Here is a 15,404-nt window from a genome sequence, read left to right as displayed (position 1 = left end):
TAAATACTAAAATAAAAGTAAAAAAAGATTGTTTTGTTTATTTTATATTAAAAATTACAATTACATTACTTTCGAAAAGTAAACATTAATTTTGAAAATTCCTCTTTTCTCCTTATTGAAATATTTTTGTCTTATTTCCATTTTCCATCGTCAATTGAAAACTGTAACAATAATTTTTATGATTAATAAACTGAAACAAAGATTGAAAATTAGTTTTTAATTGTAATAAAATTTTAGCTTCAGAATTTTTTTTTGAACAATCACGTCTAATCAGAAACTCCAGTCTGGCATGACATTAGGTATCATCATAAATTAAATTTGATAATCGTATTTTGTAAATAAAAATAAATATCAGATGAAAATGAATAAAAAAAATCACTATTTTCATCTCGTTTAAAACCTAATATTTAAAGTTTTTTTTTTGTTTTAAATTAAAAAAAATCTAACTTACATTTTCTTCAGATATGAATTCAGTATTGGTTTTCGGCCTTTTGTAAAAAATTTGGTCCATGATCCTCAAAACAATTATTATTTTCTCTGCCATTATAAAACAATAAGCCTTGAATCAATTTTCTCTAGGTGTATAAAATTTAGAAACTGTAATAAAAAAAAGAAAAAAGAATTAGAAATAAGATCAAATTTTCATCCTAAATAATATTAATTTCTTTTAAAACTTCAGCCCTGTTGAGCATTGAAACCAGCATGGAATAATTTTTATGGTCAATGTTCGTCATCATATAATAAATAAATCTCTAATTGTTCAATTAATAACAGAAATTAAATAGCTTACCATTCAAAGAATATCTGTAGATATTAAATTAAATCTTTGGCATTAATTCCGAAAACAATTGAGTTTCACCAATTGGGAGCTGTAATAAAGAAAAAAAGAAATTAGAAATAAAATAAAAAATTTTTCTTAAATAATGTTAATTTATTTAAAATCTCAGCCCTGTTGAGCATTGAAACCAGCATGGAATAATTTTTATGGTCAAAGTTTGTCATCATAATAAATAAATATTTGTAAAATTTCAATGTGTAATAACAGAAATTAATTTATATAACTCACCAAGAATAAAAATAAGCCAATTTAATATCAGATAAGAATAGGCGTGGAATAAATATATCTTCTTGCTCTTTTAAGGAACATTTCGTAAATTTTTAACCCTCTGAAAAATAAATCAAAAATTAGTTAATAAATTTGATAATTTTTACAAGTAATTTTCTAATAGAATATAAAATATATCAGTATCCTTTTGGCTAAAAATTCACAATAGGTATTTATAATACCCATTTCTTATTTTTTTAAAAGTTATCATCACAAAAATTTTGAAAGTACAATCTAATGTTTTCAATTTATAATCAGATAAATTACCTTTAACATTTTTGGAATCCTTGATTTTCAAAACAGTAGTTAAATTGTTGATTGTACCAGTAAATTAAATATTTTGTCCTCTAATGTCAATAAACACATCCTGAATTTTCCACTCTCTGAAAAATAAATTAAAACCTCTAGTTAATAAATCTGATAATTTTCACAAATAATTTCCTAATATTTTAGAATATTTAATATATCAGTATCCTTTTGGCTATGTCCCACAAACTTTCTTTATTTTAGAAGTTTTCGAATTAAAAGATTATCATCATTAGAAAATTATCATTTTAATTTTAATATTATTATTATTATCATCTACACATTAATATTATATTAATATTAATTTTATTATTTTTTATTATTATTAATTTTTATTAATTAAGAAAATAATTGTACCTTTTGCAAAGAAAAGAAGGCTTCTTCCATTTTTGCTTGCTGTCAATGTCTCTTTCCAAATATTTTCCAACTCTCGGTGAAAATTTCCTTTCGTAATGGAAAACTTGATGTCACCCATTATTTAATTGTTTTTTTTTTTGTTGTCTTGCTTTGCAAGATTCTCTCGTGGCTGAAAATTTGCAATATATACTATTACTATATTTTCACAAACTATTTCATCAAGAATTGTGACAATTGACAAAAGGTCAGATTATAATTTCTCCTCAAAACTTTTCAGTCCACTACTTTCATTTTTTAATAAATCATCACTAGAAAATATTGATCAAATAATAAAAAAAAATTTGTCAACACGCAATTGACATTTATTTTATTTATATTAAATTTATAAAAAGTATTAAAAATTTATTTTAACAAAGAATTAGAATTTTTCAAAAAATAATCCACTTACCAAAAAATAAAATCGGACAAGTAATATTTATTATTCGGGATAAAATGATGGAATCGTTGATAAATTGATTGATTACATCAAATCTGGAAGAAAAAAAAAATTACAATAAATATCTTAGAAAAAAAAATTTTTTTAATTATAAATGTATATATATATAGAAATAAAATCAGTATCCTTTTGGCTAAAAATTCACAATAGGTATTTAAAATACCTATTTCTTATTTTTTTAAAAGTTATCATCACAAAAATTTTGAAAGTACAATCTAATGTTTTCAATTTATAAACAGACAAATTACCTTTAAAAATTTTAGAATCCTCGATTTTCAAAACAGTAGTTAAATTGTTGATTGTACCAGTAAATTAAATATTTTGTCCTCTACTGTCAATAAACACATCCTGAATTTTCCACTCTCTGAAAAATAAATTAAAACCTCTAGTTAATAAATCTGATAATTTTCACAAATAATTTCCTAATATTTTAGAATATTTAATATATCAGTATCCTTTTGGCTATGTCCCACAAACTTTCTTTATTTTAGAAGTTTTCGAATTAAAAGATTATCATCATTAGAAAATTATATTTTAATTTTAATATTATTATTATCTACATATTAATATTATTATATATAATTAAATCATAAGTAATAAAAAAGATAGTTGTACCTTTTGCGAAGGAAAGATTATTGTTCCATTTTTTCTTGCTGTAATTTCTCTTTCCAAATATTTTCCAACTCTTGATGGGAATTTCCTTTCGTAATGGAAAACTAAATTGACATCACCAATTATTTAGTTGTCTTTTTTTGGTTGCCTTTATTTTGCAAGATTCTCTCGAGGCTGAAAATTTTCAATATAAACTGTTACTATATTTTCACAAAATATTTCATCAAGAATTGTGACTATTGACAAAAGGTCAGATTATAATTTCTCCTCAAAACTTTTCAGTCCACTACTTTCATTTTTAATAAATCATCACTAGAATATATTAATCAATAATAAAAGAAAAAAAAATTGGAATACATAAATAGCTAAAATTGATTTTAGACAACTTACCTTTAAAATATTTGGACTCGTCGCTTTTCAAAATAGTCGTCACATTGTTGATTGTACCAGTAAATTAAATATTTTGTCCTCTACTGTCAATAAACACATCCTGAATTTTCCACCCTCTGAAAAATAAATTAAAACCTCTCATTAATAAATCTGATAATTTTCATAAATAATTTCCTAATATTTTAGAATATTTAATATATCAGTATCCTTTTGGCTATGTCCCACAAACTTTCTCTATTTTAGAAGTTTTCGAATAGAAAGATTATCATCATAAGAATATTATGTTTAAAAAAAATTTATTTATCGTTAATTTATCTCCATTTTACTTTGGAATTGTTTTAAATTAAATTTGATAATGACACTTACCAAAATAAAATTCACATTCTCCTGGTTTTTCTTCAAAAAAAGTTAAATATTTTTTCGAAAAAGTAAACATTAATTTTGAAAGTACTTCTTTCCTCCTTATTGAAATATTTTCCTCTTATTTCCATCGTCAATTGAAAACTGTAACAATAATTTTTATGATTAATAAACTGAAACAAAGATTGAAAATTAGTTTTTAATTGTAATAAAATTTTAGCTTCAGAATTTTTTTTTGAACAATCACGTCTAATCAGAAACTCCAGTCTGGCATGACATTAGGTATCATCATAAATTGAATTTCATAATCGTATTTTGTAAATAAAAATACCAGATGAAAATGAATAAAAAAAATCACTATTTTCATCTCGTTTAAAACCTAATATTTAAAGTTTTTTTTTTGTTTTAAATTAAAAAAAATCTAACTTACATTTTCTTCAGATATGAATTCGGTATTGGTTTTCGGCCTATTGTAAAAAATTTGGTCCATGATCCTCAAAACAATTATTATTTTCTCTGCTATTATAAAACAATTTTCCCTTGGTGAATAAAATTTCTTCTAATTTTGTGAAAATCTGCAAAAATTTTCCTTTCATTTCTAAAAATCTGTAATTTCTCAATAACAAATTTTTGATAATTCCTGTAAAAATTGAAAACTTAAAAAAAATTAATGTATACAAATTAAAAATTGTCTTTTAATCAAAAAAAAAAATTTCTTTTTGAAAAACAATTTTTTATATAGGAAAAAATGATGGGAAATTTTCGGATAATCTAAAAAAAGACTGTCAATGGAGTTCGTTTTTTTTTATTTTTTTTTTTTTTTTATATAGATATGATTTATATATATAATGTTTACGCGTGTGTATGTGTTTGTTTTTCTCTGAATTCTTAGCATTATTGTTTGTTTATTTATACATGTATATTTATTTATATACATATATATACATATATATATATTTATTTATATATTATATGTTTATAAATATTCATATATTCATATAAAAACATATAAATATATATATATACATATACAGCGATTCGCAGCGATGAGATAAACAGTATCGCAAAAAAAAAAAAAAAAAAAAAATTGTGTTTTTTTTTCTTTTTTCTTTTTAATATTCTCCCCCTTGTGAAAATATTACCACAAGGTTTTAACAGGTTCTTTTCATCATTATTTTCCTTCCCTTTTTTTTTTTTTTTTAATTATTTCACTTACAATGTCCATTTAGTATTTACAACAATAACCTTTCCTTCTTTTCTTTTTTTCTTTACTCACTATTTCTTTATCATCCTATCCACAAATTATCAACAAACTGTTCTCCCCACATATAAATTATTATAAATTTCAATTGCCTACCATTCTTCAATAAGAGATTTGTTTCATCGAATTTTACATTCTATAGAATGCACATATTCAAAAAAACAAATCATTTAAGATAATTTTTCCTAGATCCGCTCTTTTTAAGATACATTTATTCCTCAGCATCAGCAATAATAATAATAATTGTAATAATAATAATAATAATAATAATATTAATAATAATAAGAATAATTAATAATTAATAATAATAATAATTAATAATTATGTAATTTTCAATAATAATAATAATAATAATAATAATAATTTCTAAGAAAAAAAAAATAATTAAAAATATCGGAGATATATTCATTTACTAGTAAAAATTTAACGATTTTTTAAAACAAACTAAAACTTGAAGGAATTTCTTTTAAAAATACTCTGTTCTTTCTGTAAATACACTCGGGGAAAAATTCATTCTTTACATTTACACGCAACTTGTACATATTCGGTCCAAGTTTACACGGAAATAAGCTGCCGATTTCTATAGGGAATTATATGTGGATTATATATTTTTTTATTTATTTATTACTTTTTTTTTAAATATCTGCACGCATATCTCCCCCCTTCCCTCTTCAACTCCGCCCCCCCCCTCCCCTGACACAAGAAATTTTACGGTACTGTGAAGAATAGAAATAATTTATTTTAACAATCTCTACAGAATACGGCACTGCAGTGATGAGCACTTATTTATTAGTTTGAAAAGTTTTTTCTTTTTTTTTTTTTGCTGCGATGCAGCTTATTTACATGTGAACACGGTTTTTTTTATATCATCATTATCGTTAAGATAATTAATCCAAATTAAAAGTAAAATCAAAATTGACTTTACTTTTAGAGGAAAAAAAATATCTTTTTTCATCATCATCATCATCATCATCATCGTCACCATCATTATCATTTTTAATTAAAAAAAAAAAAAAGCTCACGATTATTTTAACGCAGACATTCAATATCCACGCGATGCAACTATTTTTTTTTTTTTTTTTTAATTGATTATAAATAACTCGTTTTTGTTTTTTTCATTTAAAAAATAGTAGAGCCTTTTGACGCGACTGGAAATAAAATTTACGCGGTCGATATTGTTTATGTTTTGTCATTCTCACCATTTTTTTTTTTTAAATCTGTCTATTCGCAAAAAAAAAAATCACGATCGCTCATCTTAGAATTACAATATAATATTTTTTTTTATATATATAAGACCATATTCGCAATATTTATAAGTAATTAATTCTGTTATATTCGTTTACAGTAATAGGAAGAATCATCGTTCTCAGACTTGGTTATCAATATAGCATTTTATCAGCTTGTAAAGACCGTGTAATTTTTTTTTTTGTTTTTTTTTTTTTTTTTTTTTTTAAATTTTTTTTTTTTAGTTATTTTTCGTTTCGTCTTAACTAAGATGTACTTACACGATTTTATATCCCGATTATCTAAGTTTATAGCAAGTACTTTTTTGTCGATGTGCGATATCGTTTAAAAATTGAAATGTATCCGCGGCTTATTAAATTTTTATTTGACGATTGTAATAAACGCGAGTCCAAGAGAGAACGTGATTAGAAAAGCCGCGAAAACATTTCCCGTGACTTTTTTTTTATTTTTTTAAAAACACGATATCATTTTTCAAAGTTTTTGTTTGTTTTTTTTTCTCATTTCTTTATTTAAACTTTAAACCTTTTTTTTTAAATCAATTATATATAATAATTATCTTGCAGTTATTTCTGTATTCATTATTAATAGTTAATATTTTGTTTTTTATCTTCAATTTTATGTATAGCGTATCGCAAATACGGAATTTCAGTGTAACCGTTGATTTGCCTCGACTTTGTCTTCGGCTTTTTTTTTTTATGTCCTAGGCTATAATACACATCTCGGCACAATCACTTATTCCATTGTCTTTGTAAGATAAATGTGTCCATTTAAAAAACAAAAAAAAAAAACAACTGCAATTTTGGCCACTTTCTAAGAGTTCGAGTTTTAAAGTTAAATTTATGGAGTCTTGGTACAAATTCATAAGTCTTTTAGCACTTATTAATTGCGAAAAAAACGCACTTTCCTGGAAAACATGTTTCATGCAATCAGGAATAAAGAGTAAAAACTCACGTCGCGTTGGTATACGGTCAAAAATTCTTAATTTTCCTTTTTTTTTTTTCTTTAAAACACTGACAAACATTAACGCACTTGAGCTGATGTTTCTTCTTCAGAAACTTCCTCGGCTTCCTTCAACGAAGTGAAAAAAGACGTAAGTGCTTTTAAAGCTACTGCCTTTCCCTCACGTTCAGTCGCATCGTCATTCGTCTCCCACGAGATGAAAGACTCAAAGGAAATTATATTGTCCTCACATAATTTATCAAAAATGTTTAAAAGCAGTCCTATTAGAAAAAATAATTTACGTTAAAAAAATAGTAATAACCATTTTTTTTTTTAAATAAAATAACAGAGTGTCTAATAAATTAAATTCTCTATGATCAAATCGAAATTTAGATAACAATTATGATTCGAAAAAAAAAACTACAACTTCAGACACCCTGCATAAAATAATTTTTAATGATTTAATAACTCACCAGACGGAAATTCTAATTTATTTGCAAATGACTGAACAGCGAACAGACATTGCAATTCTAATTTTTCATTCGCATCGACGAACCTTTGTATCAGCAATTGCAAGCCTTGGAAAATTTCAGGCTTGAAGTCGTGTCTTTGATTATTACGAACTGTAACAGAAAAAACGACAATTTTTTAATTACTATAAAATAAAAAAGACAAATTTTAATAATTAACAAAAAAAAATGGAAATTTGTTTTTTAAATTTATATTTATCTACTCACCAGTGGATACTTCCAAAATGGCAGTCATGAGAACTCGGATAAATTGTGGCTCAAGAACTCTGTCTGGAACATTATTCTGTAACACAAATATAATTTTTATAATTAAAATCTTTGTTACAAAAAAAAAAATATTTATTTTTATATAAAAAAAAAATAATACATACCTTTATCCAATTAACAACATCATCAAATGTACTATTGCTATTGGTCTTCATCAATTTTACAAGATAATCCTGAATTTGTTCAAGAGTAAATGTCAACGATTTCTCTTCGACGAGTACTTGTAATTTCTACAATAAAAAAAAAAGAAAACTATCAAAAATTTGTCTAATTAAAAATAATTTTTTTTTGAAATTTGTATTCTTTAGTCAGTATCCTTTTGGCTAAAAATGCATATATAGGTAACAAATACCCTACTTATTATGAAAACAATCATCATTCAATTTAATAAAAAATAAAATTTTTTTTAAATAAACAAAACTTACATAATTCTTGATAATTTCATCAATATTTTCTCGTTCTCCATTAATAATATCACTAAATTGCAATTTACTCATAAGCCATTTTTGAACGAGCATTTCTGGTCCACTAATTGTAGCCACTTTTGAGAATAATTCGCCTACAAATTTTCCACTTTGTCCTTTAATTCTCAAATTAGCTAAGGTAATTGGTAATTCCGCAAATGGATGAGTTTCGTCAATTAGAAGGTGTACTAAAGAAAAAAAAAGAGAGAGAAAGAAGAATTAGAAATAAGATTCGATTCAAAAATTATTATTGAATATCAATTTTAAAGCTTTCAGCCCTGTTGAGCATTGAAACCAGCATGGAATAATTTTTATGGTCAAAGTTTGTCATCATATTTAGTTAAATTTAATAATAATAATTCAATAAATTAAAAATAATAATTCAATAATAATGTAATTAATTATAATAATTAAATTATAAATTATTGATCAATACGAATTTAATTACCAATGGAAATTAAAGTAAACTTACCCAAAATATCGGCAATGTAAGACCAAATTTTTGGAATATCAATTATCAAATCGTCAATGCATTCAAGAACTTCAGCCAATCTGGAAAAAAATTACTTATATTAAATCTCATTAACAACTTTAGAAAAATTCTAATTGTACATAAAATATAATCAGTATCCTTTTGGCTAAAAATTCACAATGGGTATTATACACATTTCTTATTTTTACAAAAGTTATCATCATATTAAAAAAAAAAATTATTATCAATAAAGATATTTTATAAAATTTGTATCCTTTTCTGTATTAATTAGAATTTATAGATTTATAATTATAAATTAAACTTACCCTTTCTGAACGTCGTTCAGTGTAATGGTTTTTTTGGTGATGAGGAAGGACAACAGCTTTGATATAGATTCCCGTGCAGTGACAGATTTCTCAAGAACTGCGTTAATCATTTGACGAATCACCATTGGCAATTGAGATGTTGGGAAATGATCTCTTATTTCTTGTGAAATATCCTGTGAAAAAAATTGATTTCTTTTAGAATTAAAACTATTTTTCCCCTCTAATTCATATTTATATTCCATATTAATTAAAAATAAATTGTTTTAAATTTATTTGTCCACTTTTCGGTTCACTTTGTGTTTTTGTTACCAAAAAGAGGTATTCGCACAAAGTAATGAAATCAAAAAGAAGGTATTGTGTATTCTAGCACACCAATGACTCAAGCATCTCCTTGGGAATATCAGAGATGGATCTAAGGAGTGTGCAATAATAAAAATGATAAAAACAAATCTCCATTACTTACATCTTTATTACCCTCTGCAATATATTCATCCACGAATAAATCGACAATTTTAACGAGTTCATCTTCAGACTTTTCGGGTTTATTACTAATAGAGGTAGGTTGTGGAGCTGGTTTGCTCTGAGGAGGCATAGAAATACTTTGACTTCTTCCACTATCAAGCGCGGAGATTCCCTCTCTACTCAAGGAACCACTACTACTTAATGGGTAGCTACTACCATTTCGCGAACTTCTACCATCTGTAAATAAAAATCAACTCTTGTTAATCACAAAAAATTGCAAAAAAAAAAACTAATTTAACAACAACAAAAAATTCAGTATCCTTTTGGCTATGACCCACAAACTTCCCTCAGGAGTTATCGAATAAAAAAAGGTTATCATCATATTAAAAACTAATTTAAATTGACTAATTTACAAATATTTTTTTTAAAAACTACACTCACCATAAGAAGATTTGTAATCCGTTCTTCCACATTCTCGTGGTCCCATCGATTTTGATCCAGAAAGTTGGAGTGGAGTACGTTTTTCTTGATCAAACGATGAAATACTTTCTAAGGGTGAGAATTTATTTTGCATTTTTGTGGATCCTACTGGAGGAATATTCTTATTCCACATTGTATAAGCACTTCTATTTCCTAATTGAAGATCGTCCATTGAAGGCTGTAAAAAAGAAATACAAAGTTTTTTTTAAAAAAAAGCCTACACAAAAATAAAATAAATTTTGAAATAAAATATTCGCATCAGAATATTTTTCACTAATCACATTTAATCAGAAACTCCAGTCTGGCATGACATTAAATTATCATCATAAAAATAAATTATTAATTTTGGAAATAAAAATAAATTTTCAGTAATTTTTAAAATAAAATAACAATCAAATACTTACAGGTTTCGTTTTAAGTTTCGAACTATCACAAGAGTATGTATTTCTCGACGTTCGAACTGGCTGACTCCAACCACCATCTTCGGAAGACCCTACCCCACCACCTACAAAAAAACAAAAAAAATATTTATAACAACAGTAAAAAGGTAAAAATCAATTTTGTATTTTTATAATAACGTCAGAATTTTTTTTTAACAATCATGAATCAGAAACTCCAGTCTGGCATGACATTAAGTATCATCATAATTTTTAATCTACTAAAAAATGGTTAACTTAAATTCCATTTTTTAGAAAGAAAATTATAAATATTATCAATAAAAAACTTACGATTTCTCCTTCGATCGACGTTTCGATCATCTTTTCGTGGTGTATTAAGAGGAACGTTAAGTTGAGCATCCAATCGCTCTGTTTCTGCCTCCCTTTGAATTTGGTCCATAGTCTTAGGATTACTATCGTCTCTCCTTGGCACCCATTTATTCGCCCTCAAGTCAATTACGTCTTTGAGCATAAAACGAACTCTAGAATTTATTCTTCCCTTATCATTTGCGATGCTCTGCATCTGCTTAAAATGTTCATTCAATTCCTAAAAAAAATCAAAAGAAAAACCAATTAAAACCAATTTTTTTTTTCAAGTAAATAAAAAGAAAATAAAAATACATACATCTTTAGATTCCAATTTTTTTCCTATTGTCGTTAATAATTTACACAAACATTCTAGATTTTCTTCATCTCGGAATTGTAATAAATGATTTATACAGAAATGCATAATATTTTTCGTCAACATTCCTTGTTTAAAAAGTTCTCCAATGAATCTAATATTACCAACTGACTTCATTCGTATCCTCCTCTCCTCTTCCTCATAGAATGATATTAATTCTTTCTTTTTGTCCTGCAAAAAAAAAAAATGGATAATTTATAAATTTTTCTTCACAATTAAAATTTGGAAAAAATTTTTTTTTTTCAACTTACAGGATCTGCACATTCATCAATTTCCTTAGATTTAGTCTCTCTCAATTCACCATTTTCTGATTCCTTTTGGAATTCCGTTTGACAACGTGTAACAATTAATTTCCTAAAGTTTGCCGATGTTGTGTCAGATTGATCTGTACCAGAAACTTGCATCATGGCAAGTTCTTTACACATAAGAGCGTATTCTACGGAAAAACTGGGTTCATCAATTGCCTGAAAGCAAGAAAAAAAAAGAAATTAGCCAACATTGAATGAATTGAACAAAAATGAAGATAAAAAAATATTTTTTAAATTAATCTCAGAATTATTTTCAACAATCAAATCTAATCAGAAACTCCAGTCTGGCATGACATTAAAATATCATCATAAAATTGAATTTTTAATAAACGAAAAAAAAAATAACTGAGAAATTATACCTTTTCAAAGACGAGATTGATGACTCGTTCCATTCTTTCCTTAGTGTCAATATTTAATGCTCTGACTTGACCAACTAAAGTGTCGAATTTTTGTGGTGTTAATTTATTAAGCACACTACGAACTTTTTTACATAGAACTTCGGTCTTAGCTTCTTCAACATCAACATCTTGATTCTTTAGTCTCATCATCGGTTTCCAAGCATTTTCCGACTCTCGTAATTTAACTTCTTCTCGTAACGAGAGGGAAATTGGCATCACCATATTTGGTTTATTTGGTTGCCTTGGTTTTCCAGGATTGCTCTTTTTATTCGCTGGTGGCTGTAAAAATTTTTTAACAATAAAAATTACTACATCCTCTGCAAAATTTTTCACAAAAAAAAAAAAAAATAATTTTACAATCAGATTATAAATTCTCCTCAAAACTTTTCAGTCCACTACTTTCATTTTTAATAAATCATCATTTAAGACCTCGAATCGACTTTAAGTGACAAAAAAGTCGATTTTTTATCTTTAACAAAATTTAATTAACAAATATTTTACTTTAAATAACTAATGTTATTAGATATTAAATTCTGTAATGAAAATAATAATATTATCAAGAAAATTTATTTCGAATATTTGAGAATTAAATTAAAAATTATAATCCAAGGCCTGTCATTTGAAAATACAATATACTTTTCAATAAATAAAATACTCACCAAGCCTCCCATTTTGGCGTTCATTGAATTCTTAGCAAATCCAGGAAGTAAATTATCGTGTCCTCTCATATTATGATCTTTGAATGAACGCATTTCAGGACTACGATTTCGACTGATGTGTTGTCGAATTTTCGAACCATCCTTAAGAACAACATCTAAATCAGGAAGATTTATTGGTTTTATTTTACTGTGTGGATCCTCTTGCAATTGCATTAGAAAATCCCTGCCATAAGTCTTTTTTCCCTTTTGATTAATAGGACTCCATTGATCAACAAGGTATGTATATTTTAATAATTGTGGTCCTTTGGGAATAGTTTCAATTTGATTTGGCGCTGCATTTTCATCTTGTTTTTCAATTACAGTAACAGTTTCCTCAATAGAGGTACGTAATGCCGATACCTTTGAATTTTCCTCATTCTTTTGGGCGACAATTAATTTAAGATCAATTTCCGTTTTAATTGTTACAGAATGATCAACAACATCATTTGGAATTGGCGACATATTACTACTACTAACAATTGTCGGCGATTTTGAGCTTTCTTCTATCGTTGGTTTTATATCCTTGTGATTAAATGTAGTAGCGGGTGATGTTTTTTCTACACTCGTTGTATTTTCCATGGGAATTTCCATGGGAGTCGTTTCATTAGTTTGTGGCACAGCCTGTTGTTGTTGTTGTTGTTTTTCTTTCTTTGATTCATGATTATCTTTTTCTTTAATATCTTTCGTTATTTCTTTAACTGGTTCTTTATTACTATCCCTCTGAGGTAATGCTTCCTTAATATCAGTCTGTTGTTTATTTTCCACTATTTTCCCGGATGGTACCGAATTCATAAAGGCATCCATATCCGAACCACTTTCCTTTTCCGCTCCTTTACGGCTAATTTCGCGATTTTTCTGCTTACTCTTATTTTTCTGCTTCTGCATCGCAGATTTGCCTATAAAAACAAATAAAATTTTAATTAAAACTTTTATTCAATTTTTTATTTTCTGATATAAAAAAAAAAACATTGCCATTTAATTCAATGGCAAAAAAAAAAATGAATATACATTTTTTTTAAGACTGATCAATTGAAATAGTAAGCAGTAAAGAAAAGTAAATGTCGGCTTCTGGCCAAAGATAATTATAGATACCGGCTGTAGCATGGTTCATGGATGACTTTATTTTTACACATTTCTTTGTAAATAAAAACTTAATATTTTTTTAATAATCAATATTCAATTTGTATAAAAACACAAAAAAAAATAATTATATTCCACGCCTAATTTTTGAAATTTTCACATCTCTAAAATATTAATCATAAATTTATTAATTGTCAAGTTTCTAATAGTGGAATTGCATTTAAATGCGGATGTAAACAAAAGGCTTACATAAGAGCTTTTTAATGCACTTTGATAATCCATAAGAGAATACAAGGTCTATCTTTGTGCCTTGATAATCGACAAATATGCAGTACGATAGAAAATCTCGTGATGTAATGTTTAAAAATCGAAATATTGCCTTGAATGAAAAATTTATTTGTAAGTCAAATCAAACTTCAAGGATGTAAAGTAAAACAATTCTTCTCTATATCAATATTTCATGACATACATCAATTGAGATGAATTTATTTAATTTTTTTTTTTTATTTCTTTCGTTGCAAATTTAGTATTTTTTTTTCTATAAAAGGAGGGAAAAAAATTTTCTTTTGTACCATGATCTCTGGAACCACGTCGACTTCTACTTCTGGATCTTGAACTGCTACTGGCACGTCCAGTACCATTCATTTTTCGATCACTCATTTTTTTTTTTTTTTTTATCTTTCAAGATCACACAATTAGAAGATAAGATATTAACATTTCTCAAATTAAGAGAGTCAATTTTGATTATTTAAAAAACAATATAAAATCTACACTCAACAATACATCTCGATAAAAAAGAAAATTCTCGATAAAAATCGCGTCACTGAAACACAAACTCTTTGCGACTCGAATTTCAGTGTCTGCAAGAGCAGCTGCACTGATTCAGTATTTATTTATAAAACTACGAAATCTTTGCCAACAACGATGTAAGTGACTGGTCCAATCCGACACTGTTCGTGAGGGTTGAATGAAATGTAAATGCATTTTATGGGGGGAAAAAAAAAAAACAAAAATTTACTTTCACTCGTGAAAAAATCCCCAACTTTTGGATCAATTGTTTATCAACAGAAAGAATAAATCATTTTGTCTGCACACAGTCCGCATTTTTATTTCAATTTTCACGAATAATAATTTAACGCGAAAAAAAACAGAATTAAAAAAAAAATTCATAAAAAAAAAAAACCGTTTAAGAATACTTCAGATCGACGCGACTTTCACGTGTCTATTTTAACCTGTGAACTGGTACAAACCGTCAAGACTCGACACACGATTTCTTAAATTAGTTCGTAAGATTCAAAGGAGCAGGCGCATTAAAAGCCAGGCCCAGTCTAAACTAAACTCCCAAAATCCTCAACTGGTCATGTCCAGTATATCGTTCTGTGTTAGTGTGCGTGTCTCAAAAAAAAAAAAGTCTTCCTAATATTGACTTTTAACGAGACAAGAAAAAAAAAAAAAAAAAAAAACCCCTCCAATATGCCAAAAATCAACTGTTACGAAATTCAAAAGTGATGTGCGATTTTATATTCTATATCTAATAAATAATTCATCCAGCTCAATTTGTGATTCATGACGCTAACACTTCACGGTTTGTTTCTATTTTACCTTTTTTATTTCAACTTTTGATTTTTATTTTCATAAAATTTAGTAACAATTTTTTTTTTTTTGTAAATATTACAATTCAATAAAAGAAAATACGGAAACTGACAAATTAGAAAATTTGTTTCGGGGA

General features: G+C 26.2%; 1 protein-coding gene across 2 annotated transcripts in view; it reads right to left on the bottom strand.

Annotated features, from left to right (window-relative positions):
• Positions 1–12: 12 nt before the first annotated feature.
• Positions 13–15,404, bottom strand: part of LOC127284721 (eukaryotic translation initiation factor 4 gamma 3-like) — a 53,440-nt gene continuing 38,048 nt past the window's right edge. For both annotated transcript variants that reach the window (XM_051310344.1, XM_051310343.1), the window contains exons 8-33: positions 12,557–13,491; positions 11,859–12,176; positions 11,443–11,655; positions 11,135–11,362; positions 10,801–11,056; positions 10,477–10,577; positions 10,034–10,250; positions 9,594–9,829; positions 9,131–9,303; positions 8,805–8,884; positions 8,294–8,520; positions 7,973–8,098; positions 7,809–7,884; positions 7,545–7,694; positions 4,057–7,352; positions 3,633–3,770; positions 3,267–3,382; positions 2,880–3,050; positions 2,513–2,628; positions 2,217–2,299; positions 1,769–1,937; positions 1,373–1,488; positions 1,067–1,166; positions 791–869; positions 452–597; positions 13–161 (exon numbers count right to left, since the gene is read on the bottom strand). In XM_051310344.1, the coding sequence (XP_051166301.1) occupies positions 7,153–7,352; positions 7,545–7,694; positions 7,809–7,884; positions 7,973–8,098; positions 8,294–8,520; positions 8,805–8,884; positions 9,131–9,303; positions 9,594–9,829; positions 10,034–10,250; positions 10,477–10,577; positions 10,801–11,056; positions 11,135–11,362; positions 11,443–11,655; positions 11,859–12,176; positions 12,557–13,491 (3,536 nt within the window). In that variant the 3' untranslated portion in view covers positions 13–161; positions 452–597; positions 791–869; ... (7 more) ...; positions 3,633–3,770; positions 4,057–7,152. The remainder of the gene's footprint in view (positions 162–451; positions 598–790; positions 870–1,066; positions 1,167–1,372; positions 1,489–1,768; positions 1,938–2,216; positions 2,300–2,512; positions 2,629–2,879; positions 3,051–3,266; positions 3,383–3,632; positions 3,771–4,056; positions 7,353–7,544; positions 7,695–7,808; positions 7,885–7,972; positions 8,099–8,293; positions 8,521–8,804; positions 8,885–9,130; positions 9,304–9,593; positions 9,830–10,033; positions 10,251–10,476; positions 10,578–10,800; positions 11,057–11,134; positions 11,363–11,442; positions 11,656–11,858; positions 12,177–12,556; positions 13,492–15,404) is intronic.

Source organism: Leptopilina boulardi, unplaced genomic scaffold (assembly GCF_019393585.1).
Source record: "Leptopilina boulardi isolate dan_hultmark-lab unplaced genomic scaffold, ZJU_Lbou_2.1 LbouV2_325, whole genome shotgun sequence".
Taxonomy (NCBI): Eukaryota; Metazoa; Arthropoda; class Insecta; order Hymenoptera; family Figitidae; genus Leptopilina; species Leptopilina boulardi.
The sequence above is the reverse complement of the archived record's forward strand: the minus strand, read 5'-3'. Positions and strand labels throughout refer to the sequence as shown.